Raw genomic sequence first — 14,413 nt, 5'->3', positions numbered from 1 at the left:
AAGCATTGCTCAGGGATGTTGATAGCACTAGGTGCTTACCTTAGAGAATTCTCAAATGGATGGTCTGACTCTCTCCTGAGTGGTGAATAGGCCTTTACAAGGCAAAGAGAAAGGGACATGTGTACCTGTTTTAAGAAGCAGCACAGATGAAGGTCTTGGTAAGAAAAGACTTGGGAAATGAGAGGCTAGTATGGCTGAGGGGAGAGAGCGAGGGGAAGTGCAGACTAGGATGAAATGGGAAACATCAGGAAGGAGTATAGTATTGGACATTGTAAGCCATGGTGTTAGGAAGTTTTGTCTTTATCCTAAAAATAGGGAGAATTGGGTAAGGGGCACAATTTAGATTTATGTTTCGGAAAGATCTCTGACTCCTCTCTGGAAATGAATTAGAGGGGACAGAAGGGGCATGAGTAGACCATTTGGGAGTTATAGTACAGTGTGGTGGTCAAAGGGCAGCATGTGTCACCTTCAAGAAAACAAAAACTGGAGCCAGCCTGCCTAGGATTAGCCCTGGCTCTACAGTCTTCTAAGTATGGTATGCTGACCAGAGTACTCGACCTTGCTCTCACTTTCCTCAACTGGTATACATACATCTCTTAGGGTCAGTTTGAGGAATAAATGAGTTAACATAAATAAAGCACTTACAACAATACATGGAAAATAGTAAATGTGTGATAGATGATAAGACTTAGATTAGGGAAGTGGAGGTAGAGATGAAAGGTAAAAACCAACACAATTTGGTGATGGAAGGATATGGCAGGTGAGGGAGAACGGGTGTCAGTGGTGGTGATATTTATTGACATTGGGAACACTGAAAGCAGATCAGATCTGGACGAGTTTGTGGATTTAGCTTTGCTCACATTGAGTATACTTCTAACTCATGTCATGAGGAAAGCACCTTCCTTTCATCTGAACTGGGGGTAAATATATGAACTTGTGTTATAGTGATCCTTACTTCCACATCTGCACAAAACCACTGCCACTAATGAGACAGTAGGTGTCATCAGTGACCAAGAAAAGATGAATTGCCTTTTCCTTAGATCTGGTTTGATATTTTCTGCTATACCTCTCTCTGTTCTCATATATGAGAACATAAGACAAAGATTGGAATTTTGTTTTAAATAACATCAAAATAATAGAAATTATTTTACAGAAAAAATAATAGAAATTGTGAAATTAATTCATCAACTTTCCAAATTGAGAAGTTATAGAACAAATACTCATGCTATTGACTTGAGTGGTTCTTTAATAAATCTAAACCTAGTTACAACTAAAAAGCATTTTTACAAAATTAACAAGACACTGCTTCCAATAATGGCCAAATAAGCTCTTCACAGAACAACTTGCCCAGAGGTGATAATTGAATTCTGGGCGATATACCAAAAGCAACCCCCTAAACCCAATGAAAAGCATTCAAAGCAGGCAGATACTGGAAAGGAATCTGAAATCATTAGTGTGCTGTCTTTTGGGGTGGGGTTTACTATTGATTTTCTCTCCTTTTCATTCTGTTTTCTTTTCCCTGCCTTGGTGTATATTACTTGAACATTTCTTAGAACTCCATTTTGAATTATCTGTAGTGTTATTGAGTGGATCTCTCTTTTTAGCTTTTTTAGTGGTTACTCCAGATGTTATTTATACATACACAACTTACCACAGTCTACTAGTGACACTGTTCCAGTTTGAATTGAGTATAGAAATCTTACCTCCCTTTACTTCCCTTTACTCTCTCCTTTATAATATAATCATCTTAAATATTACCCTCACATACATTGAGAACCACATCACACAATATTATAATTTTTGCTTCAACTATCAAGCACAATTTAGAAAACGCAAAAGAAAATGTGTTGTACTTACCCTTTATTTTAATTCTTCCCATTGTTCTTCCTTTCTTCCTGATTCTCAGAGATTCCCTCTTTTATTGAGTCCTTCCTGTTTGGAAAACGTCCTTTAACCAACCTTTTTGGGTCGGCCTGCTGGCTGCAGACTGTCTTAGTTTTTCTTTATCTGAGAATGTCTCTTCCCCCCCTCATTTGTGAAGGATATTTTTACTAGATATAGAATTTGGGGTTGGTGATTCTTTTGACACTTGACAAATATCATGCCACTTTCTTCTGGCCTCTGTGGTTTCCCATGAGAATTGTTGCCCTGTCAGTTAATCAAGCTATTGTTCCTCTCACTGCTTTCCAGATATTTCTGTTTAGTTTTCAGACGTTTATGCTGTATCTTGGCATGGATTTCTTGAGTTTATCCAGTTTGGAGTTTGTTCAGCTTCTCGAATCTGTAGGTTGATTTTTTTTTTTTTTTTTTTTTTTTTGCTATTGTTTTCTCTAATATTTTTCAGCTGCAAACTCTCCTCTCATCTGGGAGCTCAGGATAGATAAAATGCAGTCTCACATAACACAGCATGTAATAATCAGGAGGAGTTTGCTCTTTAGAAGTCCAGGTTGAGAATATATATTATTTTAGGAAGAGTTTAAGTAAATTCATATATATTAGCTACTGATGGTAATGGGAACTTACTCTATTTAGAGAACCACTTAGCTGCCTATAAGTTACTCCTAGCTGCCTTCCAGTAGGGACTTAGCAGTGAAATGAATTTGACCTAATATGATATGTTTAGGAGAATTTCTAATTACTTTTAAAGGTTAGTTTTAGAAGTGCTCTACTGAAATGTTTTTATCAAAAATAAAAATATATTATCTGTTCCTTTGGAAGATGTCAATTTTAGCCATGACTTTACAGAATTTGAACTCTTCTTTATACTTTTTGCTCCTTTTGCATTTCATTGTCTTATGTATATTATAGGACTAGCTTCTTGCTATAGCATTTCCCAAGAAATTAAATTGCAGGAAAAATATAACTTGTGGGCCTAGAGATTTTAAAGAAAACTGAACCATTTTTCTGAGCTGTTAACATTGTCTGTCTTGGGGGTTACATTTCTTAAAAGGTCATTTGTACCTGAAATTTCACTTACTTTTCTGGTATACCTATCCCAGATATTAAGCATTTCTCTTAATAGAATTTATTGTCAACACAAAGATCTGAGTCAATTCATTTTATCAGTTCTTTCATTGTTTTATAAGTAACTACTATGACACTCTTTTGTATGTATTTAAAAAGTTATGTATATACTTGGTGTTAATAAAAAAGAAATTACAGAATTACACAAAGCAAGAAGCGAAAGACTCCCTCTCCCTCTATTTCACACAGTATAGCCACTGTTAACCATTCGGGGTATGGATGTGGTGATGTTTCAGAGAGCTATCTACATGATTTCAATGGGAAAATCTCATTTCAGGTTCTGAGCAACATTCATACAGTCAGAGCCACATGGCAACCTAAAAAGCCCAAAACATGGACCTTTTCTCCCCAGGTGAGTCATCCATGGAGTGAATGGAGTAAACATACTTTATCTGTTAAGTGTTGTGTAATTAATGTCTAAGGTGAGGCTATCAAAGTGTATTTCTGAAATAACATGTTTAGGGCAGAGTATATGAGGTCAGATTCAAATCTTTAGATAATTTAATGTTCTTTGAAAACTTTGATAAAAAGTACTCACCAAAGTTATTAATTCCTATGAGTCATCTCATTCAATGGATTTCATAGTTCAATTCTAGAAAATTCCCTCTGATGAAAAACAAAAAAAGATAACCTTTAGAAAGCATTTTTCAAAATGAAGTCTCCAATTGTGTTCTTGAGAACTGTGCTTTCTTCAGATTAAATCAAGGGTGATGCCTAGGGGACTGATACATTGCACCCAGGGACTGCCAAGAGTAGAACAAAAAGGACTCTAGTGAGATTTGGTGGTTTCAGACTGCTGAGTCAATACTATATAGGGACCATGAAGATGAAGATAGCCATGTTCCTTTTTTAAAAAATTTTTATTTTTTATGATGACACTAGTTAATGAAATCCAATAAGTTTCATCTGTACACTATAACAGTAAGGCATATATATGTTTACACTGTATGTTCACCTCCCATAGTTAGATCTCTTTCTGTCACCACCTATTTGACCCCCTTTACCCTGTCTACCTCCCTCCCCTCTGATCTCTGGTAACAACTAATCTATAGTCCATGTCCATGAGTCTCCATTTATTTGTCCAGTTCATTTGTTGCTTTTAGGTTTATATCTCACATATAAGTGATATCATGTGATTTTCAGCTTTTTCTGTCTGGCTTATTTTGTTCTGCATGATTATCTCGAGGTCCATCCATGTTGTCGCAAATGGCTGTATTTCATCTCTTCTTATGGCTGAGTAATACTCCATTATATATATGTGCCGCAGCTTCTTTAGCCAATCATCTATTGTAGGGCACTTCGGTTACTTCCATATCCTAGCCACTGTGAATAATGCTTCTGTGAACATCGGTGTGCAAATATCTTTTTGGATATGGGTTTTCAAGTCTTTGAGGTAAATAAATACCCAGTAGAGGGATTGATGGATCATATGGTAAATCAATTCTTAGTTTTCTAAGGAATTTTTATACTGTTTTCCATGGTGGCTGTACCAATTTGCAGTCCCACCAGCAGTGTATGAGGGTTCCTTTTTCTCCTCATCCTCTCCGACATTTGTTATTACTTATCCTGTTGATTATAGCTATTCTAACAGGTGTCAGGTGGTATCTCATTGCGATTTTGATTTGCATTTTCCTAATAGCTAGAAATGTTGAGCATCTTTTCATATATTTGTTGGCCATTTGTATGTCTTCTAGGGAGAAGTGTCTGTTCAGGTCCTCTGCCCATTCTTCGATTACATCCTTTGTATTTTCGTTGTTATTGAGTTGTATGAGTTCTTTGTATATTTTGGATATTAGGCCCTTATCGGAGGTGTTGATTGCAAATATATTTCCCCATTTGGATGGTTGTCTCTTTACCTTGTTGATAGTTTCTTTTGCTGAGCAGAAGCTTTTCAGTTTCATGTAGTCCTGGTCATTTATTTTTGCTTTTACTTCTCTTGCTTTTGAGGTCAAATTATTAAACTCCTCTTTAAGACTAAGGTCCTTGAGTTCAGTTCCTATGTTTTCTTCTATGCATTTTATTGTTTCAGGTCTTATATTAAGGTCCTTAATCCATTTTAAGTTAATTTTGGTGTGTGGTGACAGACAACAGTCTAGTTTCTTTCTTTTGAAGATGGCTTTTCCAGTACCATTTATTGATCAGATTTCCTTTCTCCACTATATGTTTTAGGCTTCTTTATCAAAAATTATTTGCCCATATTCATATGGGTTTTCTTCTGGACTCTCGATTTTGTTCCACTGGTTCATGTGTCTGTTTTGCTGCCAACATTATACCATTTTTGATTACTGTCGCTTTGTAGTATAATTCAAACTCAAGCAGAATGATACCTCCAGCCTCATTTTTTTTTCTAAGGACAGCTCTGGCGATTCGAGGTCTTTTGTGCTTCCATACAAATCTGATGATTTTTTGTCCTGTTTGTTTTTCTAAATGCCAAGGGGATTTTAATGGGGATGGCATGAAATCTGTATAATGCTTTAGGTAATATATGGTCATTTTAACTATGTTGATTCTCCCAATCCAAGAACACAAAATATTTTTTCATTTCTTTATATATTCTTCGATTTCTTTTAATAGGGTCTTATACTTTTCATTATATATGTTCTTCACATGTTTCGTTAGATTTATTCCTAGATAATTTTATTCTTTTTGTTGCAATTGCAAAAAGAATTATTTTTTCCACTTTTTTTCTGACACTTCATTATTAGAGTATAGGAAAGCTATGAATTTTTGAACATTGATTTTGTACATTACTGAATTTGCTTATTGTTTCTAGTAGTGTTCTTGTGGAGTCTTTAGGGTTTTCTGTTTGGAGAACCATGCCATCCGCAAATAGAGACAGTTTGACTTCTTCATTTCCTATGTCCTATTTAAATGCCTTTTATATCTTTCTCTTGCCTGATTGTGCTTGCTAGGACCTCCAATGTAATACTGAATAGCAGTGGCAATAGTGGACAGCCTTGCTTTGTTCCTGATTAAAGGGAACATTTTTTGTTTTTCACCATTAGGTATAATGTTGGCTAAGGGTTTGTCATACATGACCTTTATTATGTTAAGGTGCTTTCCTTCTATACCAATTTTGTGAAGTGTTTTGATCATAAATGGGTGCTGTATCTTGTCGAAGACTTCTTCTGCATCTATTGATATGATTACATGCTTCTTATTGTTTAATTTGTTAATGTGGTGTATCACATTAATCGATTTGCATATGTTGAATGATCCCTGTGCCTCTGGGTTGAAACCCACTTGATCGTGGTGTATAATCCTTTTAATATGTTGCTATATTTGGTTCTCTAGAATCTTATTTAGGATTTTTGCATCTGTGTTCATGGGAGATATTGGCCTGTAGTTTTTGTGTGTGTGCGTGTTATCTTTAGGAGGTTTTGGTATCAGGGTAATACTGGCCTCATAAAATGAGTTGGGAATTATTGCCTCCTCCTTGCTTTTTTGGAAGAGTTTGAGGAGAAGAGGTATTAAATATTCTTTGAATGCTTGGTGGAATTCATTAGAAAGCCATCTGGTCCTGGACTTTTACTTTTCGGTAGGTTTTTGATCATTGTTCAATTACCGTTTTGCTGATCGATCCTACTTAGATTTTCCAGTTCTTCTTAATTCAGTCTAGGTATTATACTTGGTGTTATACTTTTTCATATTATTATTGCATGATCCTTTGTATTTCTGCAATGTCAGCTTTAATATCCCCTCTTTCATCCCCGATTTTGCTTATTTGTGTCCTTTCTCTTTTTTCTTCAGTGAGTCTAGCCAGGGTTTTGTCAATTTTATTAACCTTCTCAAAGAACCAGCTCTCTGTTGCATTTATATTTTTTTATCATTTTTTAAAAAATTTTATTTATTTCCGCTCTAATTTTGATGATTTCTTTCCTTTTGCTGACTTTAGGCTTCATTTGTTCTTCCTTTTCTATTTTTTTAAGATGAAGCATTAGGTTGTTGATTTGGGCTATTCTTGTTTTTGGAGATGGGCCTGTAATGATATGAACTTTCCTCTTAGTACCGCTTTTGCCATGTCCCAAAAGTTTTGATATGTTGTACTATCATAATCATTCGTTTCTATGTATCTCTTGATCTTTTTTTTTTCTTCTCTGACCCAGTTATTTTCAGTAGCATGTTGTTTAATGTATTTGTGGTTTTTCCTGATTTCTTTTTGCAGTTGATCTCTGGTCTCAAAGCATTGTGGTCAGAGAACATGGTTGATATGATTTCAACCCTATTATATTTGTTGAGGCTATCTCTGTGTCCCAGTATGTGGTCAATTCTTGAGAATATTCCATGTGCAGTAGAGAAGAATGTATAAGCAGCCATTTTGGGACAGAAGGCTCTGTAAATGTTAATGTCCAGTTGGTCTATTGTGTCATTTAAGGATGTTATTTTTTTATTGATTTTCTGTTTGAATGATCTGTCCATTTCCAACAGTGGATATTTAGATCTTCTACTACAATAGTGTTTTATTCTGTTAGTAATTGCTTTATATATTTTGGGACTCCCTGATTGGGAGCATTCATAAATGTTATGTCTTCTTGATGCATGATTCCATTTATCATTATGAAGTGACCGTCAGTATCTTTCTTTACCTTTTTTATTTTGAAGTCTGTTTCATCTGATACCACGACTCCTGCTTTTCTCTGGATGCCATTTGCTTGAAATATCATTTTCCAACCTTTCACTCTGAGTCTATATTTGTCTTTGGAGCTGAGATGTGACTCCTGGAGGCAACATGTAGTTGGATTTTGTATTCTGATCCATTCTGCAACTCTGTACCTTTTTATTTTTGAGTTTAGTTCATTTACATTTATGGTGATTATGAAATATGAGTTTTTTTATAGCCATTTTATCTTTTGCTTTCTGGTAGCTCGATGTTTATATTGCTTCCTTGTCCTGTTTTCTTTATTTTGGTTGATTTTTGTGAGTTTTCCCTCTGGTTCTTCTTGTTTTATGTTATATACTTCAGTTCTGAATCATTGGTGTGTGGTTAGCATTATAAATATGAAAAGGATAGTTGTGTGTGTGTGTGTGTGCGCGCGCGCGCGTACACACACACACATATATATAGTTCTCTGTTTTCTTCTGTGTGTGCCTTATCTCCATTCCCCCTTATGAATTTGGATCTGTGAATCCTCCCCTTTTTAGTCACTGTTGTCTCAGTTTGTCCCTATGTATGCTGAACATTCATTACTATCTTGCTATAGCAATTCTCTCCTTAATGCTTAAGCTTATAATGCCCTGTTCTTAGTAAGGGTTGCATTCCTCTGCTTCTATTTGACTAAGAGTCACCTTACTCCTAATTATCTTTTGTGGGTTTTTTTTTTTTTTTGATCATTTCCTCTTTCGTTATTTCCTGTAGTACAGGCCTCGTACTGGAGAAATCCCTCAATTTTTGTATGTCTGGAAAGGTCTTTATTTCTCCTTCGTATTTCCTTCACTATTTTTGGCTGATAGTTCCTTTTACTTAATAGTTTGAATATTTGATTGCACTCCTTTCCAGCTTATAAGGTTGGTGCTGAGAAGTCTGACAATAATCTAATGTGTTTCCCTGGCTGCCCTGAGAATTTTGTTTGTGTCGTTGATTTTGATAATTTTAATACAATGTGTCTTGGTTTCTGTGACCTGCATGGCTAGAGGGTTAATATACCTGAGAAGGGGCAACAGAATGATTGAGAAAAACACAGAGGTAGTAGATACAAAAACTGAGGCCAGGCAGGGACACTGCACTTTGCTTAGATACAGTGAGTGACCCCAAGCTCAATGTGATTATTATATACTTTTGAAGGTCGAGGAGGGAATGGGAGTCTTCTTCTCAGGACTTGAAACTTGCTGACAGCAGTAATTTCCCAAGGTCTGTCTGTACCCAGTTATCCATGCTAAACTAGAAGCAGCTGTATGTTAACTGTTTTGCTTCTCTGTCCTTGGCAGATTGCTACACAGCCAAGAATGGCTTTGCCAATGTTTCGATCAGGTCCAGTTCAGATCTGGCTCTCTACACTTGGTGAAGACCTTTTTGGGTTGTGATAATTGAGTGTTCTGTTGACTTCTTGAATTCCAAGTTCCAGCTCCTTCCTTAGATTTGGGAAATTCTTGTCAACTGTTTGTCTGAAAATACTTTCTAGTCCTTGCTCCTTTTCCTCACCTTCAAGAATGCCCATTATTCTTATGTTTCCTCTCCTGATGCTTTCAGCTAGTTCTTATATTTCTCTTTCATTATTTTTCATTCCTCAGTTTCTCTCTTCTTCCTTCTGATTCATTTCTAGATTTCTATCATTAATATCACTGATCCTTTCCTCCATTTGGTCGACTGTATTTCAACTCTTGCAGTGTGTTTGATTCATCTCCAGAAGATTTATTGTTTTTTTTTTTTGAGAGTTTCATTCTCGTTGCTCTACTCATCGAGTTGTTTTTTTCAATTCCTGATTGTTGATATGACTCATTTAGAAACTCACTGAGTTTTTTCAGAAGTACCATCCTGAATTCTCTGTCATTTAAGTCACGTATTTCTGTCTATAAGCTTATTTTCTGGAGTGCTTTCTCTTTCTTTCTCAGATGCCTTGTCACCTTGGTTGTTCATGGTGTTTAATGGACTATTTCTCCACCTGGGAATTAATAGGAGTGTATTTGGCTTTTTTTTCAGAAAGATTTGTTATTATAAAGGTCTCTCTTTAGCCTGTTGCAAAGAAGGTGCTTTTCTTTTGGTTTCCTGTAGGTGGCGCCTAAGCATCTTGTATCCCTGCTTTATTTAAAGCCTTGATAATGCCCCCTTTTGTCTTATAGATGTTTAATTGCGTTTACTAGTCTCAGTCAACCCCTGTCAGTATTAGCGACAGTTTCAGTAGTGTTTGCTCAGATTCCCCTGGGACTCCTCAGTGTTCAGTCTCTGAGGGTGTGAGGGGAGGGGCCCTCTGGGTTGGGTGATAGAGGCTGTGGCTAAGCCTCGGTTTTGCAATTGGGACCAGTAATTATCAACTGTTGTTTCTCTGCCTGCTGCTTCTCTGCTTTCTGCCCTAATGACTGGCCTCTGCCGCTGTCCACGTGGAGCTCACAGCTTTCCCAGGCCTGGCTGTTCAGGGACTCACACCACACCTTCTCCTCCCCCACTCCTACAGAGAGCTCTGGAGGCTGCAAGCAGCAGCTTCTTTATTTCTCCCAGTGCACCGCCCCACTCCCGGGGTTTTGACCTATAGTAACTCTTATGCACAGATCCCATGCTCATACATGCTGGTGTGCAGTTTGAGTATTTTTTGTTCAGTTTTAGATGTTCAGCTTACTGTTGTTTCAAAGGGAGAGATCTGAGAACATCTCTCACTCCACCATGTTTCTCCAAACTTTCCATGTTCTTTTAATAAGATTAGTTATCTGCATCCATGCAGATAAAAAAGTTTATTTTACTTTAATTATTCTTCCTCCAAGTTTTCATTGCTTTCGTATATACTTTACTCCAACACTAGCTTGTGTGTGTCACTGCAGCCTAAGAACCTTCATTAACTTCCTCTTATGGCTTCAAAAGATATTAAAGCAAGATAGAGTTTCAGTGAGAAGGTACCAGATGTGGCGGAGGCCTGGCCACGATGCTTATGTGTTGCATGTATCCACATGTTTCTAGAGCACAACTGAAAATCCAGTGTGATCTTCTATATTTTGGTACATACAACACTTCACAATTCTGATATGGCATCTCTGTATATATGAAATGTTTAGGGCAGAATTTTCCAATGTTTTCCCAGATATAAAGATGAACTGTTTGGAAGGATAAATAATAAATAAATGTTACTTTGCTGAATTAAATTAAGCATCTGTTAGGTGTGAGGCATTCTTCCTAGGTGTTGTAGGAACTTACATGGTGCTAGAGAAGAGACATACAAATATATAATAACTATTTTATGGAATTCTAACCATGTGTATTATCTCATTTAATACTTAGTGTACTCCTATGGAGTGGGCACTATTGATAACTATCACAAAGGCAGAATAGAATGGTTATGGGGCTCCAAATGCTGTGGAAGCACAGAGGAGGAGGGTGAAATTAATTACAGGCTTGGGAAGATTTTGTAGCAGAGAAACTAGACCTTGAAGGATAGGTGGGATTTTATAGGCAGGAAGGAGGGATGTGGTGTTGCAGGGAAGGGGAATGGAATGAGCAAAAGGGAAGGGAAAGGGAAATTCACAAAGCCCACCTAAGGAAAGTTGACCAATGTGTGTAAGAAGCCTTTAATTTTAGTTCTGTTCACAAAGAACAATGGCTACTATAAATATCTTATATGTGCAAATGATTTTTGTCCACCTCTGGGGATCTAGATATACTACCTGTTTCACATTAGCCTCTCCTCTAAGCAAAGAGTAGGTGAAAGTAAAGGTATTTCCCTTTAACACAAAATTAAATTTTTAACTTTCAATTCATTGGTGTAGATGAGTCCAGTTTATCTGCTTTTTGTTTCCTTTAAAATACTTTTATCATGATGCAAAGGCATAAACCATTTACAGGTGAATGAAGCTGAAACCTGCCTCCCAGTTTAAATTTTTATTAATAACTTTGTTTTCTTATTGTTTCAGATTACTGGTATCTTGCCCTGTTTGCTTGATGGTGATTGTTTTCTCAGGTCCAATTCTTCATCTCCAGATCTTGGAATATTATTTGAACTTGGAATTTCTTATATTCGCAATGTATGTCATTTGACAGATAAAGGTTTCTAATGTATCAGTTAAAAGAAAATTTAAAAAAAATGCTTGTATCTATAAGTAAAATAATTGAGGTTTTTATATGTAATAGAATTTTAATCCTTGAATATTGAGAAAGGCAGTCATTCTAATTTATATTTAGTGCTTCTTTTTCAGTAGCTCTTAAAATTAAAGTGTAGATTTCAACATCACTAATCACCAGGGAAATACAAATAAAAAACCACAAAATATCACCGCACACATATCAGAGTGGCTATTATCAAAAAAAGAATAAGAAGTGTTGGTGAGGATGTGGACAAAAGGGAACCTTCATACACTGTTTTTATTAATGTAAATTGGTTCAGTCTCTATGGAAAACAGTTTGGAAGCTCCTCAAAAAATTAAAATATCACTACCATATGACCCAGCAATTCTACTTCTGGGTATTTATCTGCAGAAAACAAAAACACTAATTTGAAAATGTATGTGCACCCCTATGTTCACTGCTGCATTATTTACAATAGGCAAGATATGGAAGCAACCTAAGTTGAATGAATGGATAAAGAAGTGTTACATATATACAGTGGAAAGGAAACCCTGTCATTTGTGACAGCATTGATGGACCTAGAGATTATTATGCTAAGTGAAATAAGTTGGAGACAAATACCACATGATCTCACTTATATGTAGAATCTAAAACAAAAACAAAAACAGAAAAAACAAACTCATAGATGCAGAGAACAGATTGGTGGTTGCCAGAGGTAGAGGGGTGAGAGAAATGAGTAAAGGGGGTCAAAACATAAAAAGGAAAAAATAAATAAGATGCATTACTGAGCAGCACCAGAAAAGTTTAGTGTTGTCTAGTGATTTGTGACCAAAAAAAAAAAAAAAAAAAAGCTCTTTTAAGGAAGAAAAACAATCTCAGATTGCTCACATTGGATGTAAGCTGCAGATATACTAAAACTAAACTTAACAGTATCAACAAGTCTAAAGGTCCTCTGCCACATAATATATAATATATACCTGGAGGAAATACACCACAATTCAACAACAGTTACTTCTAATCTTAAATATGACCAAGAGCTTAGAAGGTGAAAAAACAAAACAAACCAATCTGTTCCCAATAAAAGAATTTTCCTGAGGAGGCCTTGCTCAGAAATTTACATCTGTATCTCAATAGCTAGAATTAGAAGGGACATATGGCCACCCCTAACTGAAAAGGAATCTGAAGGGAAAGCACTTTTTTAATAGCTGGGCATATTACCTTTCCCTCCCTGGAGGGGGAAAAAAAAGTGAAGTCCTCATAATAAATAAAAAAGGTAGGGAGAATATTGGGCAGGAAAATAATTTAAAATAAATAAAAGTGTATTTGTTTGCATTTATAGCCTGAGTGGCATCCATATTTTTAAAGAATGAAGACATGAAAAGATGGGACTTTTCAGAAAGTGATAGAAGATTCTCGGTGGCATTCCAATGTAGTAGTTCCCCTCTACCGTAGAGTACAGAGCACAGTTAACATTGTGTAAGTGTTCTAATTAAAGGACCTGGCAGAGTGGTAATTTTTATAAAGGGAACATTGGAAATTTGTATTAACTTAACATCATGTAAACTACTGAGTTTGTGGGCATGGGTCTGTTATAGTAATCATATGCCTCCATATTCTAATAGCTTGAAAGATATAGTATATGTATGTGGTCTCATGGTAACCCAGAGAGCCCACTGTTCTGACATGAATGGTATTGCACCATCTTTTCATTTCTTTAAGGCAAATTCATCTATATGTGTCATAGTAGGTAGGATAAGAAAGCAGGTCCCCCAAGTGAATTCCGGTGGCCTCTGACATTCGACAGTAGGGTAAAGTTCTGAGCAGGAAGATTTTTGATCAATTTTAACTTTCTCAACGTGATGGGGTTTTCACTTTACCATCTGCCCTGCACATACAAAGGGACTCTGCTGTGCTTCACTTTGTTTTTTTTTGCGAAGAATATTTTTAGTTCTCAAGACAAATAATAATTTTGTTCCTTTAAAAGGACCTGGTATGTGCTTATAAATTTGACTGCTTCAGACTTTAAGTTTCATCTACTTTTTTATTTCCTAGTCAACAGGTGAAAGAGGAGAGTTAAGTTGTGGCTGGGTGTTTCTTAAACTTTTTGATGGCAGTGGAATTCCTATGCCAGCAAAGTAAGTTGGCTATGTATTTTTTCCAAGTGGGTAATTTTATAGAAATTCATTTTTTAAAATCTAGATACCTCAGATTTACAGAATGTATGTTCTGTTAGCATTTTAATAACTTGTAGAGATGGGGCTTTTAATGTTGATTTTAATGTTCTTTTAGGTAATATGTGAAAATAGTATTTGCAGTTTCATCCTAGAAAGAAGTAAGTAACACATATAGGAAAGGGATTTTAAAACCTGTTTGCACCAACTGTCTGCTGAGAACATTCTTTCAGTAACTTCCTATGGAATTAGCACATTTCACAGTGCTAAAATAGAGCCTGATTCTCTCTAAAGAGGGAAAGCTAAGTCCGGGATCCCCAAATCCTCTGTGACTGCCTTTCTTCTGTAGATCATACATTGAAATTGTTCTGGTGGCCACTGTAAACAAATTTAAAACTTGAGACCAAAAGACAGACCAGTAGCAAATATTTGCAATATATACATGACAGTTAGAATATTATTATCCCTAATATAAAAAGGGTTCTCAAAAGTTGAGAGGAAGAAAATCTAAATT

General features: G+C 36.1%; 1 protein-coding gene across 4 annotated transcripts in view; it reads left to right on the top strand.

Moving 5' to 3' along the window:
- NPHP1 (nephrocystin 1) overlaps positions 1 to 14,413 on the top strand; it is an 80,354-nt gene that overhangs the window by 44,369 nt on the left and 21,572 nt on the right. For all 4 annotated transcript variants that reach the window (XM_016134519.2, XM_036229806.1, XM_036229805.1 and 1 more), the window contains 3 exons: positions 3,302 to 3,376; positions 11,578 to 11,688; positions 13,781 to 13,863. In XM_016134519.2, coding sequence (XP_015990005.1) covers positions 3,302 to 3,376; positions 11,578 to 11,688; positions 13,781 to 13,863 — 269 coding nt within the window. The remainder of the gene's footprint in view (positions 1 to 3,301; positions 3,377 to 11,577; positions 11,689 to 13,780; positions 13,864 to 14,413) is intronic.

The sequence above is a fragment of the Rousettus aegyptiacus genome, unplaced genomic scaffold (assembly GCF_014176215.1).
Source record: "Rousettus aegyptiacus isolate mRouAeg1 unplaced genomic scaffold, mRouAeg1.p scaffold_m13_p_12, whole genome shotgun sequence".
In the NCBI taxonomy this organism is placed as follows: Eukaryota; Metazoa; Chordata; class Mammalia; order Chiroptera; family Pteropodidae; genus Rousettus; species Rousettus aegyptiacus.
Note: the sequence above shows the minus strand (reverse complement) of the source record. Positions and strands in the feature narration are given on the sequence as shown.